Raw genomic sequence first — 26,184 nt, 5'->3', positions numbered from 1 at the left:
TTTATGTAAGATATTTCTCTTTGAGAGGGTTCAGTGTTTCAGGACACCTATTAATAACACTGACAAACACCAACATTCTTCTAAGTTTTAATAAAAAACTACGGAAAAGTGCTTCCTTATGAGGCACTAGCTAAAAAATCCAATTCAGAGAAAACAAATTAAAAACCAATTAGCCTTCAAAACAATTACTCCTTCCTTGTAGAAACTGAAATTTACATATTGGCATAAGCCCTCATGAGCTAGTAATCACAGAAGAAAAGTGTAAATTAAATAAAAAGACTAGATTTTAATAAACTTTCAAACCATGACATTTTGCCTTTCTTGCTCACTTTTAAGTGCGAACCTAAAAAAGCTCTTCAAATTCTGTCACTGCTGAAAATGAAAGCTTCTTTGGAAATAAGTAACATGAACTGTAGTTCTAAACTGCCTTCTTTTCTTTCTTTAATTGAAGACTGCTCATTCCTTGCTTGGCAATGCAGTTATTCTCAGCGTGACTTTTAAGGACACGGCACTCACTTCAGCTGCGTTATTAAGCTTACATTTTTGGCTCTCAGCTCATCAGAACATCCTAATGAGTGAAAGGTTCTGATAATGGACATCACTGTAATCAATTCAGCAACTGTTTGCTTAGCTGAGCCCATTAGGCTTGTTCCCAATGTCCCTGCACAATGGAAACTCCTGGAAGTTACCCAGGTTGCATAAGGACTAGAGAACCAACCTCAGTGCCAAGCCAGGACCCCTGTCCCCCAGTGGTATCACAGACTGATATCTCAGCACTGCAGCACCCCTACTCCCTTTGGGGAAGAAGTCCTGTTCAGTATGCTAAAAATATTTTTATATTTGTATGACTAGTTTTATTTGTGGATTAAGTTCTTTATAGTTACAGAGGTCACGGCAAATAATTTCAATTTTTATCAATATGGACTACAGGCATCTCTGCATATGTGTGTATATATATGCTCAACACTACATGCAAACATCATTATTACTAAAAATCCCAATCAGTAATTTACTTCCAGACCAACAAAAGGGGAATTAGCTGCCTTGATAACATCATAAGATGAAAGAACATGAAATTAAATTTCCTTTTAGCCTGCTCCATTTAAGTCGTATGCAACTTTTATCTACATAACCACACATTTTAAGATTTAACATAGCAAAAAAACCTGTAACATTTAGAGTTTTTGAAATATAGCACAGGACATAACAAAACACAAAGCTGACCATGATGTGTGAAAAAAAGAAGACATACCAAAAAATGGACAAAAAAATTAAAGATGATTCCAAATTCTTGCTTCTTAAACTCAGCAAACAGCATAAACATCATTCACATGTATGTACTTTTCACACTCTAAAATAATGTTAAGCCTTAAACAAGATAATGGGATAGCTTTAGTCAATTATTTTAAGCCTCTTTTTCTAGCAGACTAATGCCTACTACACATACAGAATTCCCAACTACCACTTGTTTCTAGAACAAGTTTTTCTTTTAGTACCTAAAGTAAGCAAAAAGCAGCAACTTCGTATTTTAAATTTTAGTTCCTGTTCATTTAATTTTGGTAATTCTGCACAGGCTGTATCAATTTTTTAACGTAATCATTATGGAACACTGCAGGATACAGAAATCCTTCTACAAATGCTTTCAAGTTTAGTGAAATAGGCAGATGTGCTGCAGACTGCCTACTGCAGAAATCTACTGTATAGATGTGCTGTCAATTAACTTTTTCCATTGTTAATTCCTCTTCTGACTTCACTTTCTTGAAAATTTATGAAGCATGTCACTATGTACCTGAAATATATACAGCTATGGGAAATGCTTTTAAAATGGACATTTTCAAACTTAGCAACTTTATTCTTATTACTTCCAAGTTTTCTGAAAACTGCAATAGAGGGGAAGAATATGGGAAGAATACTGCCTACAGCAGAGCAACACAAGTTTAAAAAGAGAGTTAAATTTATATTCAAATATTTAGTACACCTCTAGTTTATATATCTTTTTCCTTAACCAATACAACTACGGGAATTTATAGGTGGTCCAAAGACTGTGTCCAATAAACTAAATGATTGTCACTGACTTCTGTAAAAATCCTTTCCCACCCTTGGGGTGAGACATGGTGGACAAAGACCATGCAACTCTTTTGGACCAGATGGATGTACACCTTCTGTGCCTAAGATTTCCTCTGCACACAGTCCAGTCCACAGGTACAGCATGGTGTATTTTAAAGCTTCTCTAAAGCAATGTAGCTTGAGATAGCTTCCTACTGCCAGCAGATAAAGGTGTGAATGTTACAAAGTCCAAAACCATCTAGAGCCAACCAGAGTGCCTATACCTAGATAAGAAAGTTGGCAGAACAGTGAAATACATCTGCTAGCTTTCTAGGACTTCATTAAGGTAATATTCTGGATGCATTTCGTTACCACAATTCCAGATAATGCATCCTCACTAAAAAAAAAAAAAAAGAAACAAAAAAACAACCCTCAAAATCTGCTTAATCTATGTGGCCATAAAAAATTTGTCACATATTTGGGACTAATAGGAATGGAAGAAGGAGCTAACAAGTGCTGAAAGAAAACATTCTGTGTCAGCTGAGAGACTTTGGATCATGTCCAGGGAAAAGGTTGGGAAAGCATGAGAGAGGTCCCAGAAGTCAGAAAAGCTACAAGAAAACAGTAGATTTATGGTACGATGCACTGAAATTGCATGGATAGCAATCCTGCATGTTCTTCACAAAGAGCATACAGGTTTCCATGTACATACCTTACATATGAACACTGGGTTTTACTCAAATTAAAATGTGTTTCCAGTATGTTTTAAGTTGGGGGATACTGTATTCTATTATTTTAGGTAGCTCAAACACATTCAATGCATTATTAAACGTACAAACCTCATAGTGTTCATATTCATCCACATCAAATGTCTTAAAGTCAAAAAATCCATGCTGCAAGGCCTAAAAGGCAACAAGGTGTCAGTTTACACTGAAATACAATATATAATCTCATTTTATAATACTTCTATCAGCAAAACTAAGTCCCTAAACATCTGTGTTTGTGGCTTATTGAAACTTTTACGTTAAGACAACATTACATTTTGCACAGATTAGCAACACAGACAACAAAAACTCCAACAATGTCACTGAAACATGTTAAGCTCATTATTTCCCCTCCAAAGACATGAGAATGGGACACAAGCTTGTTGCATATCACTTAAATTGTAACATTGATTCTCCACACCCCACCAGGTGGGCTTTTTTCTGTAAGGCAGATGACAAGTTAAAAAGCAATTCCCTTTTTGTCATACATTCATTTAATGATTCCTATGCCAAATGTATTTTCATGCAGCTGGACATAACAAAACATCAAACACTGAGAGTTTATTGACTTTCTGCACTTAGTATGATACTCTAGTTTTACCACCATACTATCCAGGCAAAATGGCATAATATAGAATGCAGTGCCATGTATGATCTTTATTTTATTATTTCTTTTAATACACATTTCACAGATACAATAAAGTCCACTAGACTATATTAGACAGTATTTATTACAGGACTTAAAGAAGTTTTGTATTTGATTACTGCATTTTTATTAATTATGCCAATTTTGTACTAAATATTTGCATTTAATAACCATATTGAAAACAATTCTATGAATATTAAATTCATAGCCAATATTTATTCCTAATTGGTTGAAGACATTTCTGCAGCATATATTTCTACTGAACCTACTGCATTCTGAGAAACATAGATATTGCACAAAACTATGGAATTAAGGTGTGATAAGAACACATCACAGATCTACGATTTAAAACCAATAATCATCAGACTGCTGTTTGCTACATACAGAGCACCGTTTTAGGACAAATTAAAAATAGGTTTATCATAGACAAGATAGGCTCAGTGACTGGACCTTCATGAAACCTACGATACTGAGAGAGGTCTGAACAGCCGATTCTGAAAAATGTATTTAATTGAAGCACGGCTGGCTGGCTGCCCTCCAGAACTTGCAGGCCCCCTGAATTACCTGTATATGACATACACACATACAAACACCACAGCTATCCAGGTAAACTAAGACTACTTTCAATTAAGGCATACGTTTTCTGCCCAAAGTGTTTTTACCTCTGTAGGTGAACTAGAAAAAAATTCAATAATAAACTTTGAGAACAAAGGAGGAAAAGCTGATTCTCACCGTCCTTTTGATGTATTAGCTGCAGATAAATTACAGTGACTGCACTGACTACTTCAGATCTTCAGGATCTGTAGAATGCCTCACAAATTACAGTCTTGCTGGCAACTGACAGCTCCTTTCCCACCCCCACAGAACTAAAAATATTAAGCTTCATTTCTCTTTTTCCAGTTTTTAAAAAACACTTGTTTTGCCATTTTTAAGAATTACAAGTGGTCTAGAAAGTATCTGTACAGCACTGTTCCTATAGCCTGCTCCCTTCACCAAGAACAATGGGAAAGGATAAACAAAATTTAAAGGGCCCCAATTAAGAACTGATATAAAATTTTTAAAGAAAGCAATAATGGAGCTTAATAGCTCAGAACTACTTAAAGTGACACATCAAACCACTAGTAAGATACATTAGTTTTCATCGGTTTTAAACAAATTTGAAAAGATCAAACACTGAACCAAGTGTTTTGGGGAAAGCTGGGGCCAAGTACACGCAAAAACTGTTCTGATTAAATCACAGTATAGCCAGGTATCTGCTCTATTTGACTTCATCAACCTGTCATTCCCACCCACCAATGGCTATAAATGATGTATTACCAGACTTTGTACAGTGCCTTGCATTAAGAGCCAGGCCTGGTGCATTTGCATGCTCCAATTCAGGAGGTGAAGTTCAAAAAGCTGTCAAAGGCCAGGCCAGGCAGGTCAAAGTGCAACCTTCCTCCACCATCAGTACTCAAACACAATCCTCAATAACTTAGGCTTCATCACTACTCATCTGCAGTCTGCTCTGAAACCAGACTTTATAATCTACTTAACAGTACTTTTCTTCATGTTTTAAAAATCAATTTAAACTTGTTTTGCTAACAAAAAAATGTTATTACCTTATTTACTCCCTGTAAACAGTCCAAGATCGTAAGATTGTATGTGCAGTTCCCAAATGAAGCATCCCTATAGATTTAATACAAATGAATTTAATATACACAAATTATTTTAAGAGCTAGGGGAAAGGCACCACAGAACACAATACATTCAAGCTATTCAATCCCCCTGGAGAACCCTGAATTAAAGTTCAAAGACATTTTTTTAGAAGCTCGTTCAGGTTAAAGTACTCCCCTACCCAAGATGCAGCTCAGAGTAAATAGAGTTAGATATTGCAAGCTACTTCAGGCACATATTTTACATCAGTTAACTACATGCTCTTTACTAAATTATTTAGGCTATTCTGGAACAGGAAGGTTTGCATCCTTTCAGGATTGTGGAAAGATAGCAGCAAATAAAGCACAGCTTGCTTTAACCATTATTCAAGTCTTAATTGAGTTACACTAACAGGGGCAGGCAAATAAGACTACTAACTTGGAATTAAATTACAAGCTTTCATTTTGATGTCCAGTTATAGATATGATTTAAAGTTATTCTAATATAATTAACTTTCATATTACTTAACCTCAGTTCTCTGAATATGAAAATTATAACCTGTCTGTGAAAGATGAAGTGAGACTCCAAACCAAAATTGACTCAAGTGGTAAGAGACAGCAATATTAAATGGAAAAAAAAAAACACAAAAAAACCCAAAAAAACCCACACTGTGGAAAAATGAAAAAGTACTTTTCAAAGTATGCTTCAGACCACTGATTTTAACAAAACACTGCCTAAGTAGATTATTTCCTTATCATTCATCAAGGAAATCTTATATCATTTCTCTTAGCTATCTTAGACAGTCCTAAGAACCACAATTTATCAGAATAACAACATTATAGGTTTAAACAAATACATATTTAATCTATAATTGATTCAGAATTTCAATCTTTCATTGAAGACTCCTTTTTTGATGAAACTTGCTACAAGCAGTATGAAGTTTGTGATACGCTCCTTCAGCCTCAAATAGTTTAAGATAATAAAATTCTCCCTTATTCTTAGCAGTTTTGAGCAGGCAGCATTCACAGAAAATGTTTTAAAGAAAATAAAAAGCCACAATTTTGCTAGTGTCATATTGCAGGCAGACCAATCTAAAAAAGCTTTTGAATTATTGGTTTATTAAAACACACTTAACCATAATTTTTTGGAATGTGAACTTTAAAGTGTGTATAGTGTGTATAAACCTTCCACATCCAATTCCAACAGGGAAGTTTTAAAAATGAGAATCCATAAAGTAGTTTCAATGCTTTGAATAAGCAGAATGTATAAAAACATTATACAAATTTTACAGACGTTTTTGACAGATAATGGATTAACATGATTATTTTGAACAATACATGATAACAGATCATTTTTGCATGAAAGCATTTCAGCAAACAAAAACATCTCATGAACAAAAAAATTAAGTGCCCAATGGGAACAGGTAGAGAGGGTTTAAAATCTGTACCAGTTTTCTGGAGGGGCTGACAGAAATAAAATCCACGCTAATGCAAACCACAAAATTAAATATTTAGAGAAATATGAACAGAAGAGATGATTGTAGCAGATTCTATATTGTATGTTATCTTGCTGTAAAGAAGAAAATAATTTTTTTTTTAATTGTATGTATATAATTAGTTCTTTGACTGATGAGGCACCTGATAGTGTTCTTCATAAAAACTATGCTGGGGGAAAAAAGCCACATAATCCCTACCTAATCCATTAATAATTAATACAAAATTCTACAAAAGAGGGAGGGAGGATGCTGAAGCTGACCTAGATGTATAATTCTAGGTGTACAGGATTCTCAGCTACAGCTCCCACAGCCAGCTGTTACCAGTGACCTGCACACAGATAACATGGATTGCCTCCATCACCCATGTCTCAAATGCCTCATTTCTCCTGATGTGCACCTGACCATTAAAGTAGGTTGCTGGCCACATGCTTCATTACAGTATTCTTAAGTCTTTTGTGCCCACATGAATAGCCACCTTACTTTTCAAACTGTGATAGAACTCTGTTCATTTTCAAAATGAGAAAAAATGTGAATACAGGGGATACAGATTTAGCATGAATCTGAGCTGGCATTACAGAGCTGCATACCCCACATCAGATTTCACAGTTGTTGCAGCTGACCTCAATACTACATAATGCTTTCCCTTTCACCAAACCTCTAAATACTGTCAATAACAAAACAGTTTGTTTCCCCAGCACTTGCCACTAAAGAAACAAACCCCAGAAGCTATATACTAAAATCCATCTCTGAAATCCATATCATTATTTAGAGACTGAATATAATAATCGTAAAACATATTTGGTTTTTTTGTCAATACAGAGAGTTTGAGGTAAAAATCTGAAACTGCTTCTCAGTAGGCAACTGGTATTCATAACAATTTTAACTGGTGTTAGCACTGTTTTTTAAATGGATATAAAATCTTCAAAAGACTAGAGCGTCACCAAGTGACAGTGAATCAGCCAAAAATAAGACAAAAGTGTCTCAAAGACAGCAGTGCCTTATCCTGCCAAGTTGCCAAGTTATCTTTAGCTTTTCTATTATAAAAACAAAACAAAACAAATTTCCATGAATTTTTTAAAAGGAGTGATCTGATTTTTTTTCTACCCCTGAACTGCATTTACTGAAGCTGTCTTTAAATGAAATCCCAGCTGAAGACCTAAGCTGATTAGGGCTTTTTGAGGTCACTGAGCTCCATGAAAGTAGATCAGTTTCCCAGTGATCACTTCATGTAAACCTACCTCAGTACTTCACAAAGAATCTGACAATGTTGCAGCTTCTCCTTATTCAGTTGTCTATTTTTTTTTTCTAATAGAGGACACTTCAGGTATCAAATTAACAAACTTGTTAAATAGTCTAGTTACACTTAACTGATCATTTCTCACTGATAAACTCGTAAACTACTCAAATAGAGATGTCTTTTACCAGAGAAGTTATGCAATATCTAAATTCCAGGCTACAAGAATAAATGCATATCAATAAATACTGAATAGCAATGATTAGTATCTTCAAATTATTTCCTTTACAGACCTTAGGACATGAGGAAAGAGGTAGGAGATTTGGGTTATGTCTTGAAATGGGAGGGAGAGGGAAACGTCTGATAGGCTTCGAAACACCAGGGAGGATGACTGAATTATTTCTTTCCCATTTCCAGGAAATTCAGATGGTCCCACTGCAGACCCTCATCAGACCTACTTGCCCTTCTCTCAGCACCAGTAATTCTTAAGCTCCTTGTATATACCAACCTCCATCTATGAACTCAGTACCCAAACAGCCCCTCCCTATCAGACTTCCCATTTCTCATCTAGTGTCTTATCTTACCACAATCCTTCAGTTTATTTCCTCACTCCTCTTTGTCTGCCCTCCAGTACAGCCAGATTACATACCCATCTTCCCCAGCAGGAAAAGCTACACTGCAGGTAACAGAATCTGCTTAGACTCTAATCCAGAGCCAAGACCAGATGTAGTCCAAAGCAGATTCAAAATAAATGTCAGTGCTTTCCTGCCCCACACCATGCAAGAAAGAGGGCTCAAGAAATCAGGATGTTTAATTCTTCTGGCAGAAGGTCCTAACACTATATTTCTTCTTAAGACAGCAAGGCTCAAGAATACCTCCCTCTAACATTGCCAAAGCTTTGCATTAAAAAACCCAAACAAAGCATCAAAAGCCCAAATACCTACCAGATCCCATCCACAACAGACAAAACCCACCACAAAAACTCCATAACTGTCAAAAGGTTTAGCTTTAGATAATCATTTCTCTCACAGCAACCTAGGGCTTGAAACACATGGAGAAAGACTGCAAAGTAGTTATGTTTCAGAATTTCCTACTCTATAAGTCTTCTACTGAAGTTGACAAATGGAATTAAGCAATTATTCTTTCATAAGCGTTTTGCCAACCCAGACAGCGAAACCTGAGTGGTCCCTTTGCTGGGCTTTCCTTTTTCAATGTTTTTGGTTAGTATAAAATTCCCAGGGAAGCACAGAAAGCTCTTTTGCATATAATATAAAATTATCTCCAGAAGATCTTGCCATTTCTTCAAACTTTTTAATCCCTCCTTCGCTGATTCTAGAGTAGCTCACTATTCTAATTTGGAATAAAATTTCATTAATTCACAAGGAATGTCATTGAATAATCAACTAATGTGTAATAGGAAATTGTTTTGTGTCACTGAATTTGTTACTGTGGTTCCAATCAGTCTCACAAGAAATCACACTTTCATTAGTCCTTCCCAGTCAAGCAGAAACAGTGTTTTCTTATCATCACTACTTCTATCAATATCAGTATTGTAAGGAATTAGTTGCAAGGCAAGAGTCTATAGCCTTTAGCTGGAGCAAGCAGGGTCCTGTGAGACTGTTCTGCAAACACACTATTCCTCCCAAGTCTTCCATCTTACACTTCTGGTACCTGACAAGTAAGTTTCTTCACTTTGTCAAAACCTCTTTTCTACACACCTTAATTTTCACCTTGGCAGGGGTGAGAAAAACCTAAAGACATATCAATTTACTACAATCCCAAACAGTAAGTTTCTTTAATTGGTCAACAAGATATAGCTATTCAGCTATAGGGCCTGATGAGATGTATCCCAGGGTCCTGAGGGAACTGGCTGGAGTTGTTGTAAAGCCACTCTCCATCATATTTGAAAAGTCATGGCAGTCAGGACCAGTCCCCAGTGACTGCAAAAAGAGAAACGTTGCTCCTATTTTTAAAAAGGGCAGAAAGGGAAGAGTCAGAGACCTGCAGGCAGGTGAGCACCTTGGAAGATCATGGAGCAGATGCACATGGAAGCAATGTCAAGGCATATGCAAGACATTGTTTAATGTAGATCATGACCCCTGTATCTTATACAGAATTTAGAGATGCTAAAAAACACTGACACACTTAAAATAACTGATTTTTTAAAATGCATTTAATACTTGTACCAAGTATCTTTCATGATCAGCTAAAAAATATGGACACCAGTAGCTCAGTAAACTTCTTGGGCTCTGGATAGCTATCAATGACCAGTTCAGTGTATAAATTCTCTATCAATAAAAGCTACCACTGATTTAACACCTTTTTTAAAAATTTAGCTGATGGTTTAAGATTTCATGGTCAAACTGGTCTTGACATAAAAGAATCTACCACCCCACCAGTTTATACTGCATCTGGCTTCTGTGCTAAGTATGAGAAGAGACAATCTGATCTTTCTTTGCTGAGTGACTGAAGAATTGGAGGAATTTGATATAGACAAGGTAGGTCTACATTTACAAATGCACTGGCCAACAGTGAACACCACTTGAAAAATGCTGATTCCCCTGAAAGAGAGGATATTGGCCTTCTTGCAGTTGACTTTTATTTCCAGTGTTTGCACAAGAATACCATGAGGCATTCTCATTCATAAAGCATAAGGGCATTTCACAATTTACATCATGAAAAATATTTGCAAGTCTCTCTATTAGATAGGCATGATAGCTAAAATTCCTTAGATTCAAGCCTCAATGTGAACTTAGTACAGAGAATAAAGACAGATTGATGGAAACTATCCATGATTCAATGACAATTTTCCAAAACCTTAATATCAGAACCTGTTCTGTAAAATAAAGGAAATACAACAGCATAAAACTCCCTTCAATCCTCTAAGTCTCACTAGCTAGGGACTAGGTAATTTCAAATATTTGAATGACTTCCAAAAAGTAAAATACGATGCATTATGAGGAAAAGGTTTAAGTGCTAGATCACAAACATGCTAAGAACTATTTTCAAAACCTGACAGATTGCTAGACTGAGTCTTACTTAAGACTTATCTCAATCTAAATGATTTATTATTCCCACAATCAGCAAGTAATGACACAAGATGCAAAAAATATTTTTTCTGAAGATCAGCCATTTCCATACAATACCAGTATCAGACATGAAACAAATTTTAGGGAGGCAATCTAAACCCCAAAGTTTTAGCAAATTTCATAACAGAGAAGGTAGCCTCATTTCTTGTGTTCACATACCTAAATGGAAGATATGGTGGATTAGATCCAGATAAAAGTGTCCTGTAAGCTTCTTCTGGTGTTTTCTTCAAGTATATAACCTAAAAGGGATGGGGAAGAGGGGAGGGAAAGAAAAAAATCAGCCCTGAACCTGAAACTCTTTAACCAGATAGTAACTTCCTCCAGCACACTAAACTTATAAGAATGCATATTATACTCCCTTCATGACCAATTCCTGTGACATACACAGATCAGAAAAGACATGCCTACACAAAGAAAAGATTCAGGTTATCAACAGAAGTCAACAAAAATTTTGTTTTGTATCAATCCCTTATGTTAAAAAAAGAAAATTGGAAAAAAAAGTCACATACTGCTGCAACTGTGAGACTTTAATGTTGCATTAATTACTGCAACATAGCTTACATTTAAAGCCTAAATTCTTGCTTGTAGACAAAAAATCCTTAGAGGGTAGTTCAGAGAAGTTCAGGAAAAAGATGAGTTTCCAACTTACCAAGGAACTGTGAATCTCAAGTAGGGGCAAATTTGTACCATATGTTTCTCCAATAATGCAGGTTTTATTTGACAGAAGTTCTGGCCTTTCAAAGCTGTGGCTGCTCAAAGACATGCATACATAACACTCTGAACTAAACCCTGGTCATTGTCTGTCCACACAGCTCATAAAGGCTCGTAATAAAGACACCAAGAGGAAACAGAAAAAAAAGATACTATGAACACAAAAAGAGGAGAGGGAGAGGGAAAGAAACACTGAACAAGCTCCAGAAAAAAAATCAAGAGTATCTCAGATGTCAAGAGCAAAGCAATAACTGAAGGAGGAAAGATAATGAAATGAAGAGGAAAACATTACAGCACACCTTCAGCACCTAAAAAGTAGTGAATTCCATTAATAAAAATCAAGGAGACATTTTCTGACTCATCTCTATCAATGAAAAGTCAGCAACCAAAACTTAGCTTAAGTTTTAATCTAATCTGATGAATCTTCAAAGTGCTTTCATTCTGCAACATACACAGATTAAAAATAAAACCCTAACACCACAAAAAGCCTATTCTGAATAGTTTGGATAAACTGAACTGGTATCTAAAAAGCAAAAAAAGCTTAAAAAAACCCCACCTTAACAGTTTTTCACTGTATTTCAAATGCAATTTGGATTCCTATTTTTCCCACCTGCACCTGCCATTTAAAAATTAGAAGTATATAGAACAGATCCCCTCTAGCTGCTTAGATTACCAGCAAACAAACCCTTCATGTTTCATGTAGGGCTGAGATGTCAAATAATTTTTTTTTAAATTAGGAAAAAACACTCCTGCAAGCAAGTAACTGGACATGCCACAGTAGTTTGCTATTACCCAGTCATTTGCTGCATAAAAACTACAGAGTTAAGAACTCAACAGTTTTTCTCTCTCATTGGCATTACAGAAAACTAATAAAAGATATTACTACCAAAATACACACTCAGAGGAATCATGAGAAAGAAGTATGTCTGGTCCATCTGCTACCTATAAGGAAAAGGAACAGGAACCAGGGCAAATAAACCAAACCTTCTCAATTAACTTTCAAACACCAGTAGAGCTGTGGCACACTGTCTGTTACTCTGGGGCGGCTATGAAAACTAAATGAGAAAGGAAATCAATTCAATAATCACTATACCTCTGGTTTAGTAACTTTAAGAAGGCTGTGGGAAAGATCTTTTCTCCTTCTCAGTCTGAATCTCACAAATTACATGAGAAGCAATTCATCCTAACTTGGTCAATTAGAGGGAAATTATTTGGATTTTCAACATTCAGTAAATCGGTATCCTATGGAAAAACATGCAGAGGATCTGCCAAAGCCACTGCCTATGTAGTAAAATAAATGGAGTTAAGGGGTGATAACTGGGTTTCCCTAAAACTCATACAACAGAGTTTTCAAAGACAACTTGGAGACAAATGAAATGACCATCTGCCCACCTCCCTCAAGGAGCATCCCTTGAGAAGCCATTTTACACACAGCAGAAGTCTCTCAAGGAAGGTTGAAATATCCATGTGAACAGAAATACTTACAGCGTATGCCCCTATTAAAAACGCTGCATTCGCTCGCTTCCGCTGGTCAAAACTGGTGTAGTACACAATCTTCTTTCTTGATAGACTGAAATACTGTTACAAGGAAAAGAAGCAAAACAGCATATTTACTAAGAAAGGGGTATGATTTAAGAATACTTCAGCAAAATCACTTTTCCAAAACTGCAAAACAGTTTCGTTCAGAGAAATTCAGAGAAAATTCTTATCAAGAGGTTCTTAAAATTAAAGGAGATAAAAAGCTACTGATAATGTGAACAATCTTGTATCACAGAAAAATAGGAGCGCAGGGAAATAGCCATTGTTTCTGGGCAGACCTCTTGGTTAGCTGTACAAAAACATGCTATAAAGTGGAGCTGAACCAAAATTTTCAATATAAAAACTGGAATTTTTCCCCCCAATCAGAAATATTTGAAACACTAGCTTATGAACACTGCTTAAAGACATTGAAATTTTCAAACTAAAACATCCTCCTGCATATTAGGCCTCTTTAGCACATAATTCTGTGGAGAAGACAAAAGAAAAATTCAATCAACCTTTACAGTCATTTTATAAGCTGAATGCTTCCATCTATACCATTTTAAAATGGGGTGACAAACATCTTTAGAAATCTTCAACAGCAAGAATTTACTTAAAAAGGTAAAAGAAAAAGAAAAGATTGTATAAAAGAAAAACCTGAAGAAAAGGCTAGGCAAAGACAAAACTAGTAACACTCGCAATTCTTGTTTCCTTATGAAGAAAAGAAGCCTGTGTCAGAATCCTGTGGACAAACCTCCCATTGAAAACAAAATCAACAAGCACCAGAAAAGAACAATAATGACAAGCTGCAGCAAAACTATTTAAAGCCAGAAAGAGACACTATTGTCACTTAAAATGGCAAGTTGGACAATTTACTGCATTAGTAATTTTTAAAACTTCATGAATTGCCACACTTGTATTATACTCTGCTACACCACTGCATGTTTTTCCAGAGTGATTTCTGTAGTATTCCTACAGTTTTGAGGAAGTCATCAACAGATACAGGAGATTCTGTTTCTTAATATTTGAAGTATTTTTCTATTTTTAAAAGTAGCATGTTCTATAAAATGCTCTAATACCAGTGCCCTTGTTATCCAACGTCAGGATTTTAACTCTTGACACTGCAGACACTTGGGAAGGGGAGATAAGGTAACTGCTGCACAATAGTGCCTCATTTGTAGTGCCAACTGTATTTCTCTTCCAGGAATCTGTCAATGTCCACTCTCATCTCAAAACTTATTGCAAATTATAGAACAGTTTTAACTACAGAATCAAATTTTTAAAAAAAGCAAACAAAAAAACCCAACAACAACAAAAAAAACCCCAAACAAACCCAAACAAACAAAAAAACAAAACAAAACCCCCCCAAAAAACTCTAAAAACCAATAGCCAATCAAGTCAGGAGAAAACTGATGTAGGTACCACAGTGAGTTTCTTACTCCCACCTCCCTGAGGAACAGCACCTTTAGTTGCAGTTCTAACTGTACCTTCCAGTCTGGTCTGGCCAGCCACAACTTCCAGAGTTAATGCAACTGAGTGCAAATAAGACTGTAATTCCTGAAATAGCTGGTTGCTGTTGGTTAAAAGAGATTGTATCTTGAAGCCAACAGCAACATCTCTCTCAGTGTATATGCAAACATACAAAAAACAAGTCGTTACTTAATTAGTGAAGCATTCAATTATTATTAAAACTTGACAAAATGAATCCCAGTACTTTAAGATTCCTCCTTTCTTCCCCCTCCTCAATTTTTTAATTTTAGTGTTCTCTAACTGCAATTCCACCCATGATGTGTAGGTGGGATAAGATTACAGTAGTTATGCAACAGTGACAGAACTTCAATTATAACTTATTGACTACTACTTATTTTAAAGCAAAGTTCTTTGCAGCAGTTTACAGTTCACCTAAAACACTATTTTAAACTGCAAAGCTAGCTAGTGAGAAGAGAGTTCTATGCAGTAAGACCATACTTCTTATTTTATTTTATAGAACTGATCTTTTAATCATATGGGTATATTAAGTCATTCCAATTTTGAGACAATTTTGTATGTACATTAGCCATAACCTGAAGTTTCCCGAATTTTTAGATTAAAACAATGGATCAGTTTTATTGCATAATTTTCAAAATTTAAGGGTTTAATCCTTGTTATATGAAATATTTAAATGCTTTGAACCCTAACTAAAGCTTTAACACAAAATTGAAAACTGACATTAATGCCTTATAGCACAGTAAGCAGTGGAACACAGCAGCACAATTTAAATTTTCAGAAGCCTATAAAACAAGTAACTGTTTTTATTTGCACACTAGTTACAGAAAATTAAGTTTTACATTAGGTGTTTGCTGAAGCATCAATGCAATGCATCTGTTAATACTAATGTGTAACTTGCCAACTCAGTGCACTTTCATTATCAACGCTAAGCTGCATGACCTATTTTTTAAAACTACTGATTTTCTGACCATATTTAATAAGCTACATCTACTCCTCTGGCCAGGTTCAGTGATGAGCTTCCCCAACAGTTCTGGGAGGTTTATGTTTTTACAGCTCCAGAGCTCCACCTGAATGGCTTAGGGCTTAAGTTCCCTTAGGCATTGTTCAACTCTGAAGAACGAGGACTGTTTTAAGGGTTTTTTCAATACAGGTCATCTAGTAAACTATACTTGCAGATAACATAGTAGCCAATGATACTTTATTCCACAACAAAACTAAAGTGCACACACTATGAAGCACTAAAAATATTCTTTACCAGTGAGAAAATTTTATCAGTTTCACAAATCATTAAAAGATAAAATTTAACAGTATCAGGCAACAGTGTCTGTCAAGATACATCCCAGAAGAACATACTGAAAGACAATCTTGTGAATTAAAAGCAGAGGTTACAGAGAAAGTGTAGTGGTTTTTGCTTTAGGTAATAAAACTAATTCATAAAAGTGTATGAGATGGTTACAGAATGTTTGCTTTCATTGTGAGACTACATTTTTTTTTTCAAAAGTTCCCTGTAGATCTCAAGATTTACTTACAGAGAATTTATGGCAGGATTAGAAAGTGCTGTGGTGGACAAAAAGGTGCTTACCCAACCAAATACACCAAATCATTTGGGCTTAAGCACTATGATTGTTTCAGAGTCCCAGAAGTGTTGCAGTATGGCAACAGCAACCATCCCATGATAATCTGCAGTCTTTTACCTCCTACGATCAAACAACTCCTGCAGCTGGTTACAGAGCACCCATCCGTAAGGCAAGGGTCCTTAGTCCAACGTGCATTTTCCACCTCTGGAACACTCATCCCAGGCTACTCACACATCACCTGGTGCCACGTAAGAATTACCAAGTTTTTGCTGCTGCAGGGCAGGTAAGTCACAGGTCAGGACCTTGCAAGCACCCTGGTTCAGGCCCCGAACTCCTCTTGGGACACGTGTGAAGCACAGACACAAGGAGAGGTGCAGGAATGGTGACTCATTCCCACCTGGGGAGCCAGAGCAGCAGTCACAGGCCTTCAGTCCCCAGCAGATGCACTCCTCTGGGGCAGGTAAGCACACATGCACAGGCAGGCTTCAGCCCTGGGTCTCACAGCCCGACTTACCCACTGCAGATGGCATTTAAATTAAGACAGAGTGCGGCACAGACTTTAACTACCAGAAGAGCAAAGCTTCCATGAGCAGTAGTGGCCCACCCCAGGGGTAGTGCCAATCAGCCACACTGGAATCCATCCAGATGTAAGCTTCTATACTACTTTGGCAGTACTCCAGGCTTTTGCTGTTTGATTCCAGGTATCATTTACCAGTGGTTGTCCTATTAGGTTATCTTTCTCTCTTAGTAACTAGGAGTTTAATTTAACCTATTTGGAATTAGCCTCTGGCAAGCCAGCAGCAACAAACTGTACTTCCTCCCAGTGGAGACCTCTCTGTTCTGGTCCTGGCCAGCTGTACCCTTCATTCAGCAGTGCAAGTACATTCACTCCTCTCAAAAAATAAAGAAGTTACATTAAAATTGGCAACACAATTTGCTAAACCAACCCAACAAATATGAGGGTTAATATTTCAGTTGCAATTTAGCTCCCTTGTCTTTCCCATTGTAACATCCAATCTTCATCACCATGCTTACAAGACACTTCATTCAATGAACAAGGTGATGTTCTTAGAACAAGAATAAAGATTGCAAACACATTCCTGTTTAATACTGAACCATTAAAAAAAAAACCCTGAGATATTTATTAGTTACATACTTATTTTCTGGGTGAAACTCTTGGTACCTAGGCTCAAGACAGAAGGCATATAGTAATATATGAGACTGTAGTAAGATCCCAAACTGATCACAGTCACAATCCAAATCTGGGAAAGACAGAACTGATCTCTCTAGCTCCCATGGGCACAGTGAAGTTAGAATAGTAGGTTTATTACTGGTTCTTTACTGGAGTAACTGCTTCACAGAGCAAGCATTCTTCGGTTTTTAATAACGCAAATACAAGATCACAAACAGCAGAATTAAGGTGAAAAAAAAAAATATATTCCTACTGAGTAAGAATCATTGGTCATGTGTTTGAATGGGAAAGTGGCACTGCAAAATAGGGTGATGATGTATCTATAAGGTGCCTGGTGTTATCAAATGGCAAATCCAACATTTTCCCAATATGAGCACAGGCATTCAAAATTACAAATAGCAGAGTTTAAGGTTTTATAAGTGTCTTTTAAAAGTAAGAAGCAATGTAAATTTTCACTAGAAGCACTTATATTTTTAAGAAATTTGCAGCAGCTCTACAAGCCCCTCAATTTGCAGAACCTCCACTTAAGAATTCACAGAATTCAGCATACCTCTGAAAGCAGCAGGTAGCATCAATCAACTTAGCTAAAGGTTTCATTTGTGCCCCTATAAATATTATAGTCATTTTCAATAAAGGAACCCTCTTGAAAGTGGCCAAAGCAATCACATCTGTTATCCCATTTCCCCATTCTGTCAGTAACAGGTCTAATATCTTGTATGATAATGATTTTAAATCTGTAATATTTAGTGAAGGGTCTTCTCATTATTTGCCCACAAGTTATATTAATCAGCATTTTGGAATTAAAACATCTATTTCATTTCTTGCAGTTGACAGATCTTCTATACATGCTGTAAATCACTTCTTCACAATTATATGGAGAAGGTGAAGCCTGCAGCTGTACGTATGTTCAGAGGGTCTGGCTGGGATGGAGCTGGGATTTAGGCAAAGCAGCCAGTGTGACATTGTGATTTAAATTTGTCATCAAAACTGTGTTGATAACACCCCCATGTTTTATCTGCTGCCAAGCAGTGCTCTCATTGTTCCAAGGCCTGCTTCTCTCTCTGCCCCCATCCCCTTTTCCACTGAGACTTTAAACAGTGGGATTTCAGGACCCATGTTTTGTTTCTTGAGTTTTAGATTTTTATTCCTGTTCTTTTCAGTTATTCAGACCAGCATACGCAATTTATTAGCTGCAAACCTGTGACACAACCAGCAGCTTTTGTTACTACTGTCATGGAAGTGTTAAGGTTATGCAGAAAGATGAACACAGCCTTCAGCCACCTGCCTCACCTCCTAAACCAAAATGAAGGCATAGTATTTTCTTTTACTCTTCAGAGGGGAAAAAAACTCAGCACAAAGAATATCCTTAAAGCTTACCAATAACCATCTAGTGAGCCCGAACAACAAGCTAGTGAGCACCCAACAACCACTTTCAAAAAGGCTAATTTTATTTCAATTTGAAAATACAGAAATATAGGAACACTGTTTTTAAACGAACCTTACCTTTAATTTCTTATTTAGTTTACAGCAGTATCTGTATAACATTGCCAAATTTAAAGGTCCAAAATCTCCATAGAAACTAGGAAAAAACAAACAAAACAGTATTACTTTTACAGAAGGGCTAAGTGAATTTCTACATGCATGTTGTTGATAATTAAAGCTGAAAATCAAGGCTACTGAGCAGCCCATATACATGGAACACAGTTAAGTCCTTTATTGATTAATTAAGAAGGACAATAGTAACAGTTAATTTAAACTTATTTGTAGCTTCAGTTTAAGATAGTCCAATAACTACTACTCCCATTATATACACACATTAACTACAGAATTATTTTCTTCATCCCATGATATCCAGTCTGGTTGTGGCCAAAATCACAGAGTGAAGAACTTGGAGACATGATATACATTTAAACCACGCTGATGTCATCCTAAAGATTCCACAACTGCTTTAGATGAGAATATATCATTACTTACTATCAAGAATAAGCTAAATAATAATTTCTTATGGGTGATAAAATTTATTTAATAACATCTCATCTTGATCTCTGTCTGAAGCTTAAGCTTATTTCTTTATATCCCTTCCTTCACTATTCCAGAGATTAGTTATTACATACACACTTTACATCTAATTATGTTTCCTTTTGTCCCCCAGATCCTCTTCCCACTAGGCTGTTCTTCCAATTTATTATTTATCTCATGCTCTAAATATCAACTTCTCATTGTTCTTGTTTCTCCCTTTTACATTTTTAAACTGTGTTTCCTTTGAACAACCATCTCTGGCCATAAAGCAAGAGCTAGCAGCAGTAATCTGCAGAGGAAAATTACTGCACAACAGGAGTTCCCTGTAGTGATTCACAGTGCTCCTCCTAGCAAACCCTCTATACAGGCACCTTCACAAATAACAGCAGCCTTTATGCAAGCAACTAACAGCAACCTCTTCTAGAGCTCCCTCTCAATCAATTGTGTAAAACTGGTCAAAATTTAAGCTGCAAACTTCTTCCAGTAATTCTCCTGTTGTGCATAAAAATCTTAATCTTGATGGTCAATGCAAATTTGTTGAATCACACGTTATGAATTACAGTGAAAATTAACTACTACTTAAACTGCTTTAATCTGATCTGCCTTAAGCCTTTTTGATAAAAGAGACAGGAAGTGTCTTGCCTACTGACACACAAAACAAGCCATCCTGTATCTGAATGCATTCTATTTGGGGACTCACAAAGGAAAAAAGCTGTTCTGGACTTACAGTCTTTGAAGGAGGAAAAAGGTACTGAGATTACATGATAGAACAGATGGCAGTACCTATCATGCTTTCTCCCCCCTGGCAAAGGGTTTATTTTTCAGGAAAACTAAATTCCAGTTGAACACAAAAAGAAAACCTCCCCTTTGAGGGCAATCAAACACTGGGAAGCAATTGCACAGAGAGGTTGTAAAGTCACAACCAGATTGTACCAGGATCTGAACAATCTGCTCTTGTCAACCTTGCTTTGAGCCCATGGGTTGCGTTACATATCTGCAGAGGTGCCTTCTGCTTCACCCATTCTGCACAGACACAAAAACAAGTTAGGAGTGCTTCATCTTTTTTAGTGCTTGTAACATCATTGATATCCTCCTCCCCACATTCTCTCAAACAAGAAAGCCAAGACCAGTGTAAAAAGAGACAACCATATTAGTTTGACTACTCTTTAAGACAAGTAGTCTTCCGGCTACACCAGTGCTATTTCAGTATCATCTACTTCACAGTATCAAGTAACAACACAAGTGCTGGTTAAGATTCACTTTGGCACAAAACATTATGATGTAATTACAGGAGCTAATTAGCTGGCAAAAAGACCAAGCCGTCCAACTACTAGAACTTAATTTGCAGGTTGGACAGAAGTTAACTAAACCAAGAGAAAACTGCAGCCCCAGGAAAGCAGGTTTAACTTCAGAATCCATCATCTTCCCTTAAGTAAGTCTGCCAGATATGGTCAACCCTCCATACAGTTTTTCACAGAAATGAAATAAAAATGCTCTAAGGACAAGTATAAGTTAAGACAAGAAGTTTAAACTGGAGCTCTAACAACTGGAGTGACTAGAGTTCCTAGGAAAGTCATACAGAAGGTTTCCTAACATGTTCTCCCATATAGCTGCACTAACACATGAATCAAATACCCCCACCCTATTTTACTCCATCAAATTTAGAGCATTCTTTCATGTAAATGTAAGAGTAAAACTTATGGTATTATTTTGGAAAAATACTTTTTAAAGTATTGTGAAAAAATATGGAATGGGATAGTTACTATAATACAGACTATTTTTAAAAAAACATTGCGAGCAAAGTAATAAGAAAATATAACTGAATATACAGTTCATCTAAACAACTGGAGAAGTACAACCACACTTTGTAATAAGCTTTATTACAATTCATTTGCTAGAAGTACATCAATATGAAGTCACATGATTAAATTTGAACAGCAGTGTAGGAAAAGCACATGAAAATCAATTTACAAATTTATCCACAAGACCAATTACTATTTTGGTGGGTATAAGGATAAAATACATTTGAGTCTATCCAGGAAGTAATTGTCTTTCTACAAAATGAAGCCATTCTGCTTTTCTCAGCCCCCAAGTTAAATCTTTGACTATTTCTCTGTCACAGATTACTATCAAGAATCCTGTGCTTCCCTTAACACAGTGGAGTAGGGGGTAAAAATATCTGTGTTTAAGACTCTGGTACTACCCCTGTTTGTCTGTGCCGCAGAAACAAGACACTTCTCAGAATCCAAAACCAATCAAAGGAAAGGCACTTTCAGTCCCTGCTGCATCAGCACTACTACCCATACACAAAACCACAGCCAATTCCCAAGTTACTACCCTACCACCATAGAGGCAGTATAAACCAGCTATTGCCTTTGCTGACAAAACATTGTGGTTGAAATGCAAGGCGTAAAGATAAAATAATGCATGTAACATAACCTTTCTTCATTTTATACCTCTAAATTGGAGTAAGTTAATTATCCTTTCTTTGATGGGGCTAAGTGAAACAAGTGCTTTACAAATCTTCAAATCAAAAGAGTTCTTTGAAAGATAATACAAGGCTCTGTACTGAAGTCAATGAACTCTGATGTACAAAATCTTTCTTCAATTTACATCCCTAGACATAAATACAGTTTCTGACATGTTTAAGCAGAAGGATTTAATCCTATGCATCCTCATTCCCTTTTTCACAAAAGGCCATTTTTATACTTGAATTAGTGACCCTTGATCCTGATTCACCCAAAGGATTTTCATCTCAAGACCAGAAGTTTAAGTAAATTTAAGTGGAACATGGGAAGTGGGTGGGGTATAGGGAATGGGGATGAAATGACATGCCAAGTCACCAGCTGAATAAAGAATTTTATCTGGGAAAAACTGAAGATCAACATAAAAATAGTCAAATAGTCACTGATAACAATTCATTCAATATTATTTTACTTCCATCTCTTTTACATCTAGATGTTTTAACAAAGCATTTAAATATAGTAAGAGAAACTGAAATGCCTCTAAAGCTTAAGCCAATTAAGAGAGACACTTAAAACAGAGATGGAAACCAGAGGAACAGAAGGCAGGTATGGTATTAATTAACATTTAATTATATTTTGTTTTAATCAAGTACCTAGATGATACATTATTCTTCCCCCTCATCCCATGGAGAGTTGCTATGCTTATGCTTCTCAAACCAAGTGGCAAAACCCCAGAATATACTAGCTGAACATATAAATATTCTACTTCATAAATACTATCATGACACCACCTGGAAGCAGTAGCATAAGTTTCTGATATCTATTTTGTCCTTAGAATAGACTCCTAGAACCATTTCTTCCGACCTGTAATTTGTTGCAGTACAGTATCTGAGGCATTTGCTGTACTGTATCATAGGAATGGTCACGCCCTTAGAAAGGCCAGCCCATTGCTCTACTCTGTCATGCAAACAGTTAGTGTAAATTTTTCCAGGGAATTTAATAGTCAAAGAAATGCAGCCCACACCCCTTTCCAACTGCAGTTCCATGGGACGCCACATGAAGGTGCCACGAGTCAGTTCAAGCCTGAATCAGCACTTCTGAATGCAAACATCACTTTTTATTAAGCATTTGATTATCTCTGACCCTTGTACTGGAGAAAAACGATAAACAGATTTTCCATCCTGGATGATTAGACGGTGCCATCCAACGAAGGAATATTATAGCCTAGCAGACTTTTAACTGACTTGATAACCTCCACAGAACCACAGAGCATGCTGAGGTCCCTTTCTGTGGTGTTGCCCTCCAGCCTCTCATTCCCTAGTCTGCCCCTACATCCAGGGTTGCTCCATCCTAAGTGCAGAACCTGGCACTTGCCTTTGTGGAATTTCATACAGTTGGTGATTGTCCATCTCCGTAATATGTTAAAGCCCAAATTAACCTGTCAATCTATCAGTCCAAAATATCACCTTTCAAAGATAAAATGCATTACCTACACTTTACTCCAGATGCCTGATATTTTTTCCCTACAGAGCAGTAGTTTTATACTGCCATTCACTTCCCATCAGGGCAGAAATGATGTTTCTGTTTGCCACCTTATTCAGTCATTGGTTCAGTAACTTGAAAACAGAGGCACCATTTAACAACTGCTATCATTTTCTGGAGTACATATCTCAGTACTTGTTAAAGTACAAAGTTTGCCTTCTTGAAGACTTGTAATCATATAAAGCTATTTTCCTGCCAAAAGAGGAACCCTCCAGGTTTGCAATTACCTAAGTCAAAAGATAAAACCCAAGAACCTGGAGAAACAATAAATATACAACTTCCTAACTGCAAAATTTGGCTAATTTTTCCGCATTTTACAAATGTCCAGCTTCCTATTAAAATTAAGCAACGAGACTGTTTCTCTTATTGTGATTCATTCTTCTCTTGCTCCTCCCTCCCTCTTCCCTGTGCAGGAACATTCAGGTTACTACCCTTTAAAGGCCTTACTGCATCTGTTCTGAGCCTCGCCATTAAACAGCACAAGGCCCAGGTGCTGCAGAAGTAACCACTGACTATTCAGCTACTTGCTTCAAATCATAAGCCAAACACTTCTCACATGGATGAGAGAGGATCAGTCTGCACATTCATTATAACCTAACTGCTGGTTGGGAATCTTACCTATTCAGGCTTTTTTTCTCCAGCTCCAGTTTTCTGAAGTGTTTCTCCTCCCCACTTCTGAAGCACATGAAAAAAGGTGAACACTGATTTTATACTCTAGATTCCAGTAACACGTCATTTGTTAGGAGCTTTCTTAATTGGGCTGAGACAAAATTCCCAATGCTTAATGCTACTTAGGGATTGCATGCTTCTGAACTGATGAAGGATGATACAGCAAATACAACCCTGGAAATATTTGAAGGTAGGAATAATGCAGAGGCTCTGAATTATGCATAAACCCCCAGGTATTAAGTCCATTTCCTCTTGGAAGTTCCAAATCCTCCTCAAGATCCTGATTTACCAAAACCCAACAACTCACAGATCTAAGTCCCGATACATGATTTTTTAACCCAGTATTCCTTGATATCAAAAACAAATTAACAGTGAAGAGGCTCTCCCATAAAAAGCTGCCCTATAGAAGAACCTTCAGGTCATACCAGAAGCCTAGTCCCTTTGGGGAAGAAATCTTGACAGAGGCCAAGATGTGCATAAGGGATTTCCTAGACAAGCTACATTCCCATCCAACATAAAACTGGAGCTTAGTAAGCTGTTGTTTTAGCCTGGTACCCTTTTACTGCAAAGAAAAGAAAAATCTCCTCAATACTAGGGGCAAATGCTTTTATCTTCTACTTATGAAAAAACAAAGACAAGACATGCTAAAGCAATGTATAAAATTAAGTTGGGAAATTTCCTTGTTTTAATAATCTTACTAAGTTATCTTGGTCATACAATAGTCGAGTCTTCAAAATTACTGATGTGAACAAGGAAATCCCTGCTTTCTGTGTGAAGGGACAGCTCTGATTGTTGTAACAAGGCTAAGTTTAAGTTAAGTTTTCCTTTTCCTTCAGTGATTGAAAGATTGAGACGTTCAGGTTTCCTAGGCCAGTACTGTTACTGGAGAGCCACAGAAAAGCAGCATTTAACCAAAGCAAAACACATAGGATAACCCTTACTCTTCTCACAGGAAAGACAAGCTGCTTCTGTGCATATACACATGCAATAGAAGAAACAGTACTCAATTTAATATTGTAGCTCAACACTTTAGAGTCTTGCTCTACTGCTACACAACTGAAGTAGCTCTCATGAAGACTGCTGTGAAATGGGCAAGTAACATACCATAGCTTGAAAGAACATTTCAGAGTAAATGATGATTTATAGAGATTATCATATTTACTACTTCTACAACTGCTTACACCATGTCAGAGATTAGATCTGCAAAAGCTGTTTATAAGACATTGAAAGTCAGAACAAATGACTGAATAAAACCATTATGATTTATTAAGGTTGCCATTATAATTCATCAGTAGGAGATTCCTGTTTCACATTATTTAAATTCTGCCTTTGTTTGAGAAAACCACTCAGAAATAAAAAGGACATTAAAAGTTGCTTTGATAAAACTATATGAAAGCCAAGTTAACCAGTCAAGTGTAATATTCTCAACCCAGATCTGCTTACTGGAAGGTGAAACGTGAAAGACACTATTCTTAGAGAATAAAAAGCTTCTTACTAGTGCCTAACTCATTAACTGAGGTCTTGCCAAGGGAAGGTTTGTCTATTTGCCAAATGACAATCTTCATCAAGATGGATTGTTTCTCATTAATTCCATTTTTCTGAAGCAATAGTTACCTGTACTACACTATCTTGAAAGACTGTGTTCCCTTAGAAGAAGTAGTGCAGACTTTCTCAAGAGGAACCTCAAAGAGTTTCAGAAAGATTCTGAGGAAATACAGAAACAGAAGTATCAAGGAAGAGGCTTCAGAATTATATAATTCCATTCAGGTTTCTTGTTCTCTTAACTGAGGCATTTGTGTATAATTTCTCTGGCATAATACGTTCAAGGTTAAATTGCAGCATATTTAACTAAAATAGTGACAGTTCTAGTAGCAAGTTCTTAGTCAGCTAGCATTTGAGATAGGCTTAAATGGTTTCAAGAAAAACATTTGCATTAAAGAGATATTAAAGACTAAGTTAAGACAGCATTATGGAGTCATTAGAATAGCTGAAAACTTCCATTGAGAACTGAAGGCTAAAGTCCTCAAGATTACATAACCACACTTTGTGTATAATTCAGTGAAAAATCACCTGACAAGCTACAGGAGCAAGTCA

At 36.6% G+C, this 26,184-nt stretch overlaps 1 protein-coding gene across 2 annotated transcripts in view; it reads right to left on the bottom strand.

Moving 5' to 3' along the window:
* CDC14A (cell division cycle 14A) overlaps positions 1-26,184 on the bottom strand; it is a 51,145-nt gene that overhangs the window by 21,055 nt on the left and 3,906 nt on the right. For both annotated transcript variants that reach the window (XM_062497103.1, XM_062497104.1), the window contains exons 3-7: positions 18,899-18,974; positions 13,106-13,198; positions 11,069-11,148; positions 5,058-5,124; positions 2,886-2,948 (exon numbers count right to left, since the gene is read on the bottom strand). In XM_062497103.1, the coding sequence (XP_062353087.1) occupies positions 2,886-2,948; positions 5,058-5,124; positions 11,069-11,148; positions 13,106-13,198; positions 18,899-18,974 (379 nt within the window). The remainder of the gene's footprint in view (positions 1-2,885; positions 2,949-5,057; positions 5,125-11,068; positions 11,149-13,105; positions 13,199-18,898; positions 18,975-26,184) is intronic.

The sequence above is a fragment of the Cinclus cinclus genome, chromosome 8 (assembly GCF_963662255.1).
Source record: "Cinclus cinclus chromosome 8, bCinCin1.1, whole genome shotgun sequence".
Classification (NCBI taxonomy): domain Eukaryota; kingdom Metazoa; phylum Chordata; class Aves; order Passeriformes; family Cinclidae; genus Cinclus; species Cinclus cinclus.
Note: the sequence above shows the minus strand (reverse complement) of the source record. Positions and strands in the feature narration are given on the sequence as shown.